This window comes from Choloepus didactylus, chromosome 19 (assembly GCF_015220235.1).
Source record: "Choloepus didactylus isolate mChoDid1 chromosome 19, mChoDid1.pri, whole genome shotgun sequence".
Lineage (NCBI taxonomy): Eukaryota > Metazoa > Chordata > Mammalia > Pilosa > Megalonychidae > Choloepus > Choloepus didactylus.
Window position 1 is genome coordinate 15114198 of NC_051325.1, and position 15833 is coordinate 15130030.

General features: G+C 46.8%; 1 protein-coding gene across 2 annotated transcripts in view; it reads right to left on the reverse strand.

Annotated features, from left to right (window-relative positions):
* Positions 1-14605, reverse strand: part of SLC24A3 (solute carrier family 24 member 3) — a 561375-nt gene extending 546770 nt beyond the window's left edge. The window contains exon 1 of one of the 2 annotated variants that reach the window (XM_037811901.1): positions 13542-14605. In XM_037811901.1, the coding sequence (XP_037667829.1) occupies positions 13542-13995 (454 nt within the window). In that variant the 5' untranslated portion in view covers positions 13996-14605. The remainder of the gene's footprint in view (positions 1-13541) is intronic. The other variant, XM_037811900.1, reaches the window with a different exon arrangement.
* Positions 14606-15833: the final 1228 nt, after the last annotated feature.

The following is a 15833-nucleotide window of genomic DNA, read 5'->3' on the forward strand; positions in this document are numbered from 1 at the left end:
TGCAAGAAAAAAACAAGAAATACCAATTAATACCCTGGATCTCAGCGTTTATAGCAGCTCTATTCACAATTACCAAAACTGCAAACAACCCAAATGTTCTCCAACAGGTGAATGGATACACAAACCATGTTACATCCATATAATGAAACACTATTCAGCCATAAAAAGAAATGAACTACAGATACACTCAACAACTTGGATGAATCTCAAAGGCATTAGGCTAAGTGAAAGAAGCCAGACTCAAGAGTATGGTACACAGGTTACTGTGAAATCCTGACACATACCAAAGTAATCTGGGCAGAGAATTAAAATGAATTTGCAGGGACCCCTGAGGAACTGGGAAAAAAAACAGAAATGTTGGACCCCGCACCTGGTTTATTACTGATATTCTCACAAACATTGAGGACTATCAATTCAGTAGGCCAAGCCTTCAATCTTAGGGCATGCCCTTATGAAGCTTTTTACTGCAAAGGAGAGGCTAAGCCTACATATAATTGTACCTAAGAGTCACCCCCAGAGAACCTCTTTTGTTGCTCAGATGTGGCCTCTCTCTCTAAGCCCACTTGGCAGGTGAACTCAATGCCCTCCCCGCTACATGGGACATGGCTCCAAGGGGTGTAAATCTCCCTGGCAATGCGGGACATAACTCCCAGGGATGAGCCTGACCCTGGCATCACAGGATTGAGAAAGCCTTCTTGGACCAAAAGGGGGAAGAATAATGAAACAAAATAAAGTTTCAGTGGCTGAGAGATTTCACATGGAGTCAAGAAGTCATTCTGGAGGTTATTCTTAGGCACTATATAAATATTCCTTTGTATTTTTTAGTGTATTGGAATAACTAGAAATAAATACCTGAAACTGTTGAACTGCAACCCAGTAGCCTTTATTCTTGAAGATGATTGCATAATCATGTAGCTTACACGGTATGACTGCGTGATTATGAAGACCTTGTGGCTCACATTCCCTTTATCCAATGTATGGACAGGTGAGTAGAAAAATGGGGACAAAAATTAAATGAAAAATAGGGAGGGATGGGGGGATGGAATGCTTTGCATGTGCTTTTTTCCTTTTTATTTTGATACTTCTTATTATTTTTTCTGGAGTAAAGAAAATGTTCAAAAATTGATTGTGGTGATGAATGAACAACTCTATGATGGTACTGTGAACAGCTGATTGTACACTGCGGACGATTATATAGGATGTGAATATATCTCAATAAAACTGAATTTTAAAATAAAGAGTATGGTACAGTAGGATCCCCTTAATATGACATCTTCAAAAAGACAAAACTATAGTGATAGACAACAGAACAGGGTTAGGGATGGGGATAGAGTGTGACTACAAAGAGGTAGTTTGAGAGAATTTGGGGGTGGGGCAGGTGATGGAATTTTCCTGTATCCTATCAATTTTACCATATGTTAATTTCTTAAAAACTTAAAAGCAGGATCCAAACCATTTTATATAATATGATGTCAGTCTCAACATACATAAGGGAGGAAATACACCAAAATGCTAGGGATACTGAAGTGACGTGTCCTCATGTCCAGTTTTATTAAAAAGCAGGTTCGATGAGTCTTCTTTCTGCACGTGCCCCAGCAAAACGTGTGTGATTTCCAATGATCACACTATGACACCCCACTCAAAGAGTCCTTCCCAGCAGGTTTTCCAAGTCTGGGTTGCTATGATTCTCAGAAAGTATTCTTTCTTTGGAAGTGATGATGCTGCAATTCAGACCAGAACTGCAACAACAGGGATGAAAAAAGTTGAAAATGTGTAAGCTTGAAGAGCGCTAACAAGAAATATTAATGGCCATACATGTTACTACCCAGGAAGAAGGCAAATCGACAAGGCCCAGTTTCTCCTAAAGCAAGCTAGGAGTTTGCTAAGTGTCTCCAAATAGACGAATCTCATTTGCTACAAGAAACAGTTCACCCTGCAATTCCCTAATTTTACCAGTGTAATGACTACACTGAACACAAATAATTCCCAGCAAGATTCTAGCACATCAGAAACATTTCAGCATTTGAAATAATTTTACCAAGGATTCATTTACATTAAATGTATTTTCGAATCATACCTTTCTGCTATTTTTCTTAAGAAGTTATGGCCCCAATTCAAATTCTATCTTTTCTATAGTACGGCATCAATAGTATATAAATATTACATTTCCTCAAACATAATTGGAAGTTAAGCCTTGATCCCTCTATCTCTACAACTCTAGGAAACCATTAATGGTGAAAATAATATTGCAAGGGCTGTGGCTATACTGCTTGAAAGAACAAACTATTTGGAGAAACTGTTTTTAAGGGATATGCACTCAGAGTTATTGTGCAAATGACAAAAAAATACACAAACTATTCGTCAAACAAACTATTAACAAAACCCTGCATGATAAAAACCTGACACTTAGCTCAGGTTACCATACCTGAAAGTAACAAAACGGCATTGGCTGAGAAAACCCTATCCCACTTTCTTCTAATTGAGATTGACAAATTCCTCTGCCTCCTACGTAAAACGCAGGCAGTTAGTCTTTGGCGATAGAGTGGAAAATAATTAGTGGTGGTATTCCCCTTAATTCTTAAAGTTATAATTTTTAGGCTGACTTTATTTTTGGAACAGGTGATACAATTTACTTAGCTTGTTGTGCCTTTTGTACAAAAAAAAAAAAAAAAAAAAAAGGTATTCGGGGCATGGAAATAAAAGGGCAACACAAGGATCCGACGGGGTTGAGCCTGTCCAGTAACTTGACCGTCAGTGGTATGATACGCAAACCTCCACTGGGGATAAAACTATACAGAATTACAACACACACACACAACTGGGGAAATGTGAATAATACTGGTGGATTGTTTGAATGTTCCCACCCTGGTTATGGTATTATATTATAATTTCTGCAAAATGATATCACTGGGGCTAACTGGAAAAAAATGCACACGAGATCTCTCTGATTATTTCCTCCAAGTGCATGTGAACCTACAATTCTTTCAATAAAAATTTTAATGGAAAAAAAGGAATATGAAGACTAAGTCTTCCAGGTATCCTCCACCATTAGTGCCCCCAGAAGGCAGCCACTCTTACCAGTATCATATGAATGGAAATCAAAAGAGGGAGATAAAAGAGGGAGGGAGGTAAGAAGGGAGGGAAGGATGGGTACTTAAAGAACTTGGGATGGTCATAAATGATTCAACTCGGGTACTCACAGCTGTGAAAGCTGAGTAGCCCTTGAGTCTGGGATAGCACTTCCAATGAACAAGTCTCCCACTCCTACTGGAGATGGGTTGGCCCTCATCCTGACCTTCATCCCGATCCCACCCCGACAGCCATGAGCTAACTTCAGAGTTGTCTCTCTGCCCCATCCAAACTCTGCAGTCACATCCTCGATTCCCTCCTGCCCTTGCCTACCAGCTCAATCAGTCTTGCCCAGCCAGGTCTGCACCATTTACTTTCCTCACTCCAGTTCCCACCCACTAGTTCTTTCTGGAATAAGGATAAAACCATTATTGGCCCCAAGCCACAATGAGACTCTCCAGAAGAGCATTAACTGCTCTGCTGGAAAGCAATCCTTTTATTCATTCCTCATTAATTTCCATATTCAAAACCCAGCTCGCCTTCCTCCAGTCCTGAACCCTATGCCATGCCTCTGTCTATACGCCCGGGGCTATATTCCACTGAGTCTATCCATCTGCTGCTCCCACTCCTCCAGGACCCGCACACAGTCGACGCTTAATAAATGTTCAATAGATGAAAGAGTGAATCCATTAAACTGGAAGAGAAAAAAATTATTTATTGGATTCTGGTATCTTAGTTTGTCAGTGCTGCTATAACAAATACCACAATTTGGTTGGCTTAAACAACAGGAATTTACTGTCTCATAGTGTATTAATTTACTATCTGCTAAATCAAATACTATACAAATGGGTTGGCTTAAAAATAGGAATTTATTGGCTCTGAGATTCAGGGTCAGAGTGAAGGCTTGCTTCCTCCTTGGCTTTTCTTTACATGTAAACGCACATGGCGGCATCTTCTTTCTATTCCAGATTCCATCACTTTCCAGCTTCTGGCTGCTCTCTGTGGCTTTGCTTTCTGGGTGGAATTTCCTTTTCTTATAAAGATTTGAGCCATATTGGATGAAGGCACACCCTCATTCAGTGTGGGCACAGCTTAACTAATAACATCTTCAAAGGTCCTATTTACAAATGGGCTCACACCCAAGGACCAGGGGTTGGGATCTGAACATGCTTTTCGTAGGGGACATGATTCAATTCCCAACACACAGTTTTGGAGGCTGGAAGTCCAACATCAAGGCATCAACAGGCCATGTTTTTTCCCAAAGACTGTACCGTTCTGGGACAATCCTTGGCATTCCTTGGCTTGCAGATACATTTCTCCCTCCATCACACGGTGATCCCTCTCTCTCTTCTCTGGCTTCTCCTAACTCAGTCTGGATGTCTGTCTGGATTTCCTCTCCTATAAGGACTCTGGTCATCTGGATTAAGTCCCACCCTAATTTAATTTGGCCTCATCTAAATAGGCTCTTCGAAGAATCTATTCACAAACGAGTTCACAACCACAGGATCAGGGGTTAGGACGTGAAGCTCTGATTTACAAATGAGTTCTGCATAGGGGGTGTGCTGGTTTGGAGCTGTTATGGACCCCAAAAAGCCAAGTTCTTTTATTCCAATCTTGTGGGGTGGGAACTTTGATTAGATTATTTCCATGAAGATGTGACCTCACCCATTCAGGATGGTCTTAGACCACTGGAGTCCTTTAGATTGCTGAGAGCCCACCCAGACCCAAATTCTTGGAGACACTTGGAGAAGCAGAGAGAAAGACATTTGGAGATGCTAAGCTATGAGATGAAGCCCAGAATTTGCCCCGGTGAAGCTAAGAGAGGATCCCAGAGAGAGATGTCCTGGGAGAACAAGCAAGGACAAACAGGAGCTCAGAGACAGAAGCCCAGAGACATTTTGGAGAAAGCCATTTTGAAATCAGAACCTGGGAGCAAAGGCTAGCAGACGCCAGCCATGTGCTTTCCCAGCTGACAGAGGTGTTCCGGACACCATCAGCCTTTCCTCAGTGAGGGTATCCTCTTGTTGATGCCTTAGTTTGGACACTTTTATGGCCTTAGAACTGTGAATTTAGAATGTAATTAATCCCCTTTATAAAAACTGATCCATTCCTCGTATTTTGTATAACAGCAGCTTTAGTAAACCGGAACGGGGGTTATGATTCGAACTGTCTTTGTGAGGGACAAGAGCCAATCTACCACACACGGGTTTCAGAAAACAGGGCTTTCACTGTAAGGGACAGCTGAGAGCAACATCCAGGAGGAAGCAGAAGGGAGAGCTCAACATGACAGCTGGGCAGCAAGCAACCTGTGCAGACTGGAATAGGTCAGAAGAATCTCGTAAAGATTTCTTCAAAAGGAGAAACTGAATCTAATGTCATCATACATATTAACAGGAGATTGCAGTAACTGGAGAAAAGTTTAGGATAAAATTATTGGTAAAGGCTTAGAAAACTAAGCAAACAGAACAATTATTAATTCATGGTCAGGAAAGGAAAATTAATCACCGTGTATTTCACAGCTCAGCTACAAAGAACATTCACATGGCTGCGATAAGGCAAGGACCAGCTCTCAATCTGACCCTGTGGTGCGCAATCTTGGAATGCACAGCTTTAAAAAAAAAATGCCAAGGCCACACCCCACAGCGTTACATCAGAATCTTGGGGTCGGGGGGGGGGTGGCGTAGGACCCACTAATATCTTGAAGTTCCCAAGGTGATTCCAATGTGCAGTATCTAACCAAAGATACAATCTTCACCCCTGTGTATACTACTCTTAAATCTTTATCTATAGCCTCAACCACTTATAATCTTGACTTTCAACTATCACCAATATACTCCACCTAGATGTTCTACCAGCTTTCAAAATCCAAATGTCCAAAAATGAATTTTTCATATTCTTTCTTATAAAGGGTGTTACTGACTTCCTGATGTCCACTTGGGGCAACCCCATTCTCCTGGTCACCTGTGCCCCCTTCTTCCCCTTGGTTCTCATGGCAAAGACCTACTCAAGAAACCTGCCAGTATTTCTTGCCCTTCCATGGCAGACTGGCTCACTAAAGTGAAAACTGCTTCTGATAAGATCAAGCAATACAACAATGGCAAATGGAAAACAAAGAGAAAAACACAAACTGCAAATGTGAAATTCCCCAAACCATGTCCCAAAAGACAATACAATCCCAATCAATCTTCCAACAGAGGTTTTTGCAGAAATTGATCAGTTGATCCTAAACTCATATGGCAACAGAAAGAACCTAGAATAGCCAAAGGACCTGGAAAAAGAAGAACAGAGTTAAAGGACTAACACTACCTGTTTCAAGACTTATTTTATTCGTTTACCCTCTCCTAGAAATGAACAGTTATTAGCAAGCAAGGCATAATTGCTAGATTTTGCAATTAAATGAACAACTTTTGTTGGTTTGGACAACTCAAGAAATGGCATATGGCTTTCCCCTGTTACTTCAAACTCCCAAATATTCTCTAAATTCTACTGAATGGGTGATTGTGATGGTTTGAAACTGTAAGTACCCTCCAAAAAACATGGTCTTAAAGTTAATCCATTCCTGTTGGTGTAAACCCATTGTAAGTAGGACGTTTTGGTGGAGTTACTTCGGCCCACCTCAATCAAGATGGGTCTTAATCCTCTTACTGGAGTCCTTTACAAGGGAATGAAATTCAGACCAAGAGGGAGAAAGCCACAGGAAGCAAGAAGTTGAAACAGAACCCGGAAGAGATAAGGAAGACACTGCCACATTCATTACCATGTGTCAGAGGAGCCAAGGATCGCCGGCAGCCAGCCCCAGAACACCATAGTCTTCAGAGAGAAAACATCACCTTGATAATGCCTTGATTTGGACATTTTTCCAGCCGCAAAACCATGAGTGAATAAATTCCCATTGTTTAAGCTAGTATTGGCTTGAGCAGCCTAGGAAACTAAAATAGTGATGATCAATATTCCCACTAGCCACTCATGGGTACAGCTAAATTGAGTTTCTATCCGAGTCTCAAATCTCTACATTTTGCCACTCTAATCCCACCCTTTTTCCATACCATCAATATCATTAAAAGACCAAGGCTTCATTTGGGATCTATGTCTAAAACCTCACTACCTCCAGTTTTTGAGGTTCCAATTTACATCCTCATCTGTCATCAAAGAGGGAAGCTATTTTCCTGACCAACCTGGACACTATCACATGTTTTCATTTCAGCCCATCAATGGATGGAAAGTCCTAACTAATTCTTTCTCATTTTGAATTTCCCTGATTAGTATTAAAGCTGAGAATTTTTTCTTGTGTCTATGGGCCATTTGTGATTGCTTTTCTTGTAAACTGCCTGCCCGTATCTTTTGCCCATTTTTCTGTTAGCCTGTCTTTGATCTCCCATTCTTCGCCAACATAATCCCTTTTATTTTGCAGGTTCCAGCTTCTCTTGACCACCCAGACCTCCCTCATGTCCGGCTGCCTTTCTTGTCCGTACCTCTCAAAATTGTCGAGAACCGTCTGTGCCTTGGCCGTCCCCCCCCCTTGAAGAATAAGCACCATGAGAACCTTGGGTGTCTTTCTCGGACATCACTGTCACCCAGCAAGTAGCCACGTTCTGACTGAATGAGGGTCCCTGTGCCTGATATCCGTCAGGCTCCAGGCAGGAATCACTCAAGGGGCTCCACTGAAAAGAGTTAAAGAGTTTCATAAAAGGACTATTTACAAAGGTGGGTGCAGAATGAGGGAAAACCAACAGCAGTGGTGACGCCCCCAGGACTAGGCGTGGTGAGGGCCGTCAGCACCCCCAGGCCGGGAGGAGGGGAGAACAGAAGGGGGAACCCAAAAGACTGGAAGCCGTAGGAGGGAGCCTGGAGCGTCTCATCTGAGCCTCATGCACTATGATCCAGTAATTAAAATTCCATCACCACCGCCTCCACCTGTATCCTTCACGCACCAAATCCTAAAATCCTACAGGATAACCCCAGGTTCAAAACCACTGCAAACTATAAACAAACATAAATGCAACACAAGCTCTGAAGAAACACAAGGCAGCAATAGGCCAGAAAAACTTGAATTACCTTCCTGGCTGCACTAGCCATTTTGCTACGCAACTTTGGGAATGTTTTCTGAATTCTCCATACCTGTTTCTCCATGATAAAAATCTGTGTACTATTATTCTCCCCCAAGCCCCCCAAAATTCTTACACTCAAGGAAGAGAAATCTCCTTGAAGACAAGTAGAGTTGCCAAAATCCCGTTCTAGCAGCCAGCCTCCACCAAGGCCTTGGAATCCTCAGCAAATAGCTAGTTTTGCAATTCTTTTCACTTTGCCAACCCTCCAGGGTAAAAAAAAAATCTTCCCACAAGGATTCGAGGCTTGCAAGTGAAGGCAATCCTTGAGAAAAATCTGGGTTGATGAGAAGCTAAGAAAAGCCAGGAGGAAAGAGACATATCTATATATGTTTATGCAGAAAATAGAAAAAGGTTGAAAAGCAATGTGTTTCGAAAATACCGCTTCTATGAAACCAACCTTCTGTTACTCCTTTACTCCCCAACTGACTGAAAAAGGCAGTGTGATTCCCATCCTCTATGTACATCCTGCACAGCCAAGGCCTGGAGATGTGGTGGCCTACAGGCTCCGGCGAAGGCAGGCTTGGGTTCGAGTCCTGTCACTTTAAGTGACTCAGGGCATGTCACTTCCCCTGTCTGCAGCCCACTGTCATCCCATGTACAATAGATAACAAGGTCTAATTTGCTCAATTAGGAGCAGAATAATAAATCATGAAAATAAAGGGTATGCCAGCTAGCGGGCTCCTTGAACACGATAGTTTTTATCACAGGCGCTATACACAGTTCAGAAATCAAAAGCACACCTTTATTTAACAGATGCCTCTGAGCACCTACTATGGGCTGGGTAACTGGGATAAAGAAAGTTACGGGGGTCCCTGACCTCCTAGAGTGGATAGTCGGGTAAAGAAAGAGAAATTATTCAAATCAAGACCAAATAAATACTGAATCATCAACCATGATAACTGTCATGAAGGGAAGATACAGAGTGTGTTCAGTGAGTAAACTGGGGGACTTGGCCAGGTCAGGAAGACTGTGGCCTCAGAAGCAAAGGATGAGGGATCAACTGTCTGCAGCGATGGGAGCGTGCAGTCCAGGGGAGCAACGTGGGTGGGTGCTCTGCAGTCAGGGGTGCGTGAGCCCTCCTGAAGAGCAGAATAAAGGCCCAAGTGGCTGCAGCATGGAGAGGGAAGGCAGGAGGAGCAGCAGACATAGCAGCAGGGTCCTGCAAGACCTCCCTATCAGCCAAGTGATGGATCTTGGTGCCAGCTCTTTTTAGGAATGCAAACTCACAATGGCAAAGCTAGGGTCTTGGATGTGCAATTTAAATTTGCAGTTCAAATCCCAACTGCAGCCGCCTTTCTCAAATATCACCCCTGGATCCCAAACGAGTTAAGATGAACAACAATCTTCATGATGAGAAGGTATTTCAAAAATAATGTGTGTGTGTGTGATTATTCACCATTTACCACCTTGGATAACATTTACAGTCGCTCCTAAGTTATGATCCCTGGCTTTCCCAAAGACGGCCACAACAATCTTTCCCATACAGGTGCATTTCTTGAAATGTGTCCCTGACACTCCCCCACTGAGTGGTGATCCTGGGCCAACGCCCGTCACCGCCTTGACCAGTAGAAAATAGCAGCACGGCGACATATGACTTCCGAGCATAGGGCATAAAAATGGTGCACACTTCCACCTTATTCTCTCGGCACACTAGCTCTTGGAACCCAGCTGCCATACTCTAAGGAAATTCAAACTAGGCCACATGGGAGACCACGTGGCAAGAGCACATGTAGGCTGAGAGCCCAGTTGAGGTCCCAGTCAGTAGACAGCACCACCCACCAGACATGCGAGTGAGGGGCCTCCGGATGACCCCAGGCAGCAGCTGTCAAGCCCCCAGTCTCTGAATGTTTCCAGTGGAGGCCTCAGGCATATTGGGGCAGAAAAAATGCCCTCCCAGCTATACCCTGTCCGAATTCCTGATCTGCAGTATCCATGAGCATAATAAAAAAATGGTTGTCTTATACCATTAAGTTTTGGGATGGTTTGCTATGCAACAACAGTAACTGAGACAGAAACTGTCTCAAAGTTTTCTATTATACACATACATGTGTGTGTGCATACATATATATGTATATTTGCATATGTGTATGCATACATATAAGTATATATATATGTGTGTGTATATATATACACACACACACACACACACACGTGTATTTTTTTATTATTCATGATTTGCATCACTAGAAACCTTCTAGAGATGTCTATAATTACTAAGTTAGAACCCCCGGGCTTTCTCCATACCACTTCTGGAAAAAGATGACCAGGTTCTTTAGTTCAAAGAAAAATTAAACACTTTTAAACCACTCAAAATATACAAAAGTAAATCCATTTCTCACTGCAAAAATAAAGCAAACTCTCGTTAGTGAATCTAACACCTAATTTCAACTGACTTTGAAAACAGAGATCAAAACTGAGAGCTTCATTGGCAACAACTAACCAGGGCACCTACAGTTTTCTTTCTGAACCGCTGATGGCTCAGAAGTCTGCAAAGAGCTCTTGCAGTTTAAATAAGGCAATGCATATAGAGTACTCAGCAAGTGCCTGGCACCAAATTCTAGTTTTTATCGTTGCTGCTGCCCATCGTTGGAATGAACATTTTTCTTGATTTCAGCACTAATCCTTCCTGATCTTAATTAAACAACCTTCTTGTCTAATCTCAGCAGAAAACATACTATGGTTAAACACCAAGAAAGGAAGTTCAGATTCTATATGAAGTGCTATATGCAACACTATATAACACAACTGCCAAACATGTCTATTTTTGTTTAGTAAAATAACTTTTTTTAAAGAAATATCAAGATGTGTTAGGAAATGAGTTTCTGAGAATCTATACTTAACAACTCCTGTGTGACTTTCAAGGTGAGCAAGGTGAGTAAACAAGGTTCATTATCAAGGTAGCCCCTAAGTGATTATATAAATATTACAAAGTGATTATATAACTATTAGATGACAAGATGGTGGCATGAATACCAGGGAGCAGAGGTGGGAGCAAAGAGCCAGGTTTCCTCGGTTTGGGTTTCTGTTTCTTTATTTTTTTTCCTCTGCTCCTCAATTGCTGTGTGACCTTAAGCAAATCACTCAGCCTCTCTGAGTCACAGTAACTTTAAAACAATGCCACATTCCAAACTTTCGGTCCATACTGAAAGGACTGTCATGTAGAATGGCCTCCACGTTTCCAGAGTAAAAGTCACTATTCAAATGCTTGAGTAGGCTGAATGACAACTCCCCGACCCCAGGAACAGTTTGTAGATTTGTGTCCATTAATGAATATGTTTAAAGTTATCTTGAAAAACCTGTGCCTTGCTGCAAAATACATCTCTGCATCGTGTACTGAAATCATCAATATCTATGGAAGAAAAGGTGATTGGATACAGAATTGCAACTAGCCTGTCATTTGGGTGAAATAAGAGACTGAACTGGAACCTCCCTAACACTGCTCACTGTTAGAGCATCAGTTGCTGGAGCTGGGGTCTTCTTAAGTCTTACATTTATGGTAATAAGAGAAAGAAAGAGACAGACCAAGGTGGGGGAGGGGGGAGATGGGAGCGGGGAGACAGAAAGAGAAGGAAATGAATATGAAAGGAGAAAGGGAGGAAGGTAAGGGATGGAGAAAGGCTATTCAACGGGACAAATCTAACTTGGAGTCACCTGAACAGACAAGTCAGGACTAGGGAAACCATTTCAAGCTGACATTCTAGTCACCAGGTTTTAAGTTTGCAGAGTGTCGTCCCTGGAGAATCCCAGCATTCCGAGGGACCAGGCAGCCCCCTACAGCTGACTGACTTAATTGTATGGGTTACATTTCCCATCCAGAAAAAAAAAAAAAAAAAATGTCTTCTATATCCTGGAAAGTGGTGGGAACTCTGACTCATAGAGACTCAACATACAGAAAACATGGCTGGCAGGTAACTGACATAGAATGACCCTTTCCAAAGGTGGCCTGAACGGTAAGCTAGCTTTTCACCCATAAAAACTGGGAATAATAAAAGGGGTTCACGGACATCCTCTTAACGAGAATTAGCCAACAGGCTGATTTTGGCAGGTCTGAGTCTGTCCGTGGAGAGAAGACCTGCTGTCCCTCACCCCAGCAGAGCCCTCGTCCTGATTTCCCCATAATCTGGGATTCGGGAGCAAAGGAGAAAGGTATGGAGTCTTGGCTGCTTTGCTGAAGACCACGGCGGCCTCTCTCCTATTACCATATATGATGAAGTCTGTCAGGAGGTCTGCTAAGACCTGAACAAGCACCCACCCTCGGGTTTAACCGCTAAGCACACTGCCAGCCAATCTGGGGGAGATCCCTTTTGTCACTGATGACACCTTTTAAGCAATTTGACCGTCACCATTAGAATGCCTTTGCCCTGCACCCCATAACACCTTGTGTTAGAGCTACGTCTCATCTTAACACCACAGTGCATATCTGTAACTGCTTCTCCTCACAACCATTTATATGGCTGTTTTCCCAAGAACTGTGCCACTTTAATTGTCAGATATAAAACAGTTTTACAACGGGTATCCATCCTTAGATTTTTAGACAGCAGTTTTCAGTGGACAACTGTTCTGAGCACGTTTTCCCACAAGGTCTATTAAGGCTCAAGAAAGGCCAAGGACAAAGAGAAGACACAAGTTGTGGGTTAAAGGGCAGACCCACCAAAAGGGCATCTCACAGGGCACCAACAGAGTTGATGGGTAACCCAGGGCAACCAACTTTTCCAGAGCTCAAAGGGGACTTGTAGTGGGGGGGGGCGGGGGAGACCCATGCCTTCCCAGTGAGTGGGTAGTTTAATAGAACAAGTCTCTTCCTAAACCTTCACTGGATGGCCAATACTTTTTTCTTATCTGAAGTTCCTGGCTCCTGTTCTGCAAAAGTGGATGTGGAGCTTTCTATCTGGTTCATCCACCTGTTTTATGTGGAGAGCTCTGACACCTGGCCCCCTTCGTTCCTTCAACAAGCTCAAGAATGTACAGGTGGTTACCTGCACAGGTACCGAGTCCTACAAGGACAACTTTATGACTGGCCTTTGTGGGATTTATTGAGGTTAAGTCCCCATTCCCATCCCCCCACCGCCATCACCAGTCTCTTCACCTGGCTGGTAAGAGGGGCCGAACCGAGAGGCACAGGTAAAGGATCTGAGGGCAGCTAGGCGCCCCAGCGTGCCGGCCACTTCCCCCACTCCTCAGTCCCGGCCACCAGGCACCCTGGTCCCGAGCCCCTCCGAGGTGAAAGGAGTCTTCGCGGCCCGCACCCCCTGCCCGCGGGCCCGACGGCCCCACCAGGCCGAGCGCAGCAGCCCCGCGCCCAGCGCAGGGAGCCGCGGGCGGCCGGAGCGCAGCGCCCACTCGGGGCGGGCGGCGAGCACTCACCCTTCTGCTCTCGCAGGCTCGACAGCGACCAGAGCAGCAGCGCCACCAAGGCCAGGAAGCAGAGCTGGCTCAGCAGAAGGTCCCTCCGGCGGCGGCGGCGGCGGCGGCGCGCGCGGTCCTCGTCGCCGGGCGGCGGCATCCTCGGGCGGCCAGGAGGCGGCCCCGGAGCGGGCACTGGCGGGCGGCGGCCGCTCCTCTCGCGGGCGGCGGCGGCGGCGGGAGGCAGCCCTGCGCGCAGCAGCCGCGCGTCCTCGCTGCGCTCCCAGCCGTCCTCCTCTTCCTCCTCCTCCTCCTCCTCGCCGTCCTCCTCGCCGCTGCCAGTCTCCTCGTCGCCGTCCTCGTCGTCGTTGTCGCTCACTCCCGCCTCCCCTTCCTCCACCTCCTCCTCCTGCTCGCCGCTCGCCCGCGCCGCCGCCTCCCGGTGCTCGGGGTCCCTCTCCTCCTCGCGCGCCATGGCTCCCACGCTCCGCGCCCGCGCTCGGCCTCGGGCGGCGGCGCGGCGGGCGCGGCGGGCGCGGCGGGGGCGGCGGGGCGGCCGGGAGGCGGGGGCGGCAGAGAGCAGGAGGAGGAGGAGGAGGAGCGGGGAAGGACCGGCGGGAGGAGGGCCCCTCCGCTGGCCAACTCCGCGGCTGGCGAGGCCACCCGGGCTGGCTCCGGCCTCACCGGCTGCAGGACGCGTCGCGGGGCCGCCGCCTACTCCATGGTCCGCGCGCGGGCAGCCGGGGCCGAGCCCGGGCCGGGGCGCGTGGGAGCACCAAGAGGGCCGGGAGCACCGACGAGTGCAGGTCCGGCCGCGGCGGCGGTGGCTCTTCGGACCCGGGGCGCGGCAGGAGCGCGCGGGCGGGAGGCAGTGCCTGGACACAGCCCGGCCCCGGGCAGCGTGGCGGAAAGAGGGGCGCGTGGAGAGGAGACGGGAGAGGGGAGGGAGCCCTACGCGCAATCCTTCTGGGCCGGGGTAGGGGGGCGGCACAGGGGCCCCCTCTCGAGAAGTACACCCGCAGGCGAGAGGCGGGTTTCCAAAAGGAAGGATTCACCAGAAACTTTCGGAGAACCGGAGGGTCTCTTCAGCAATCCTCTACCCACCCCCAACCCAATGCCCAGAGAGCGGGCTCGGCGGGTGCACTTAGCTGCCGGTGCCCAGCCACTGGCCTCGCCTCCTCCCGCGGGCCTCCCGGGTTTCCCTCCGCCCCCTTGCGGGGATCCCCCTGTGCGTCGAGCTCTGGACCTGGAACTGGCCTCCCTAGAGGCCTCTTGGCTCGCTGGGGGTGTCCTGGCTCCCCCCTCTGGCCCGGGCTCACACTTCACTCCTTAATCTTGCTGGCCCCAGCCCAATGTTGTGGCCGAGGGAAGGGACAGCTGGCAGCGTCCCTGGGAGAGGCGACCTGAGAATCCGCTTCTGATGGTCTGCAGGACGCCTCAGCCTGCCCCTTCCCCTGCTGTCAGAGCCCTGCTCCCGCATCCCCTGTCTCCAACTCTCCTCCTGCCCCCCACCCACTAAAGGTGTGGGCTGTCCTGGCAGCAGAAGGTGCCATCTGGAGAGAGTACTAAGGGATTCCAGCCACAGCTTGCCCTCTCTCCTTGGGCTTCTCTGGCCTTCCTGGCAGGGAGGGTGGACACTGCCCTGTGGTGGGCTGAATACAAAGGGTCTTTTTCAAAAAAGGATCACCCCGAGGAAATGTCTGTCTGGGTGACCTTCTCCAATGGAATGGGATCATATCAGGGAGTCTAGCTGCAGACATCTAGGGAGGTGAGGAGAAAAGAAAGGTGTTTCTCCACTCTTAGGTCCAGGAGGATTCAGAATCCAAATCTGTCCCCACCTATGGGTGACCTGCTACCCACAGCCACCCAGATGACCCCAACAGCATCAGGGCCACGGCAAAGGACAAAGCAGGGGGTCATAGGTGGCTTCCTTCCCACAAGAGGGGCCGCTTCACCCAGCAAGGACTGGATGAGTTTCACTTCCCAAGTACATCATTTGTTTACTCCTGGTCTCAGCTACATAGCTTCCCAGACCCACAGAACACCCTCCCTCCGATGCAGGTGTGATCATCCCTTTGCTTTGGTTACCAGGTACTGAGAAGGATTTAAAAATACGCAAGTACGCCAAGGCTGGAGCGTGTGTGTAGGATTCTCCAGTTGCACTGCCGCCGTCAGGTACTCAGAGATGGAAAGGAGGGTTTAGGAGCTCAGAATGCTGCTTTTCATTCAACAGACTGGGGAAGACACTCAAATCGCTTTTCTGTAGTCTAAAGCAGGAAAAATAAAAGGTGGGAGAGGGAATCTGGAACAAAT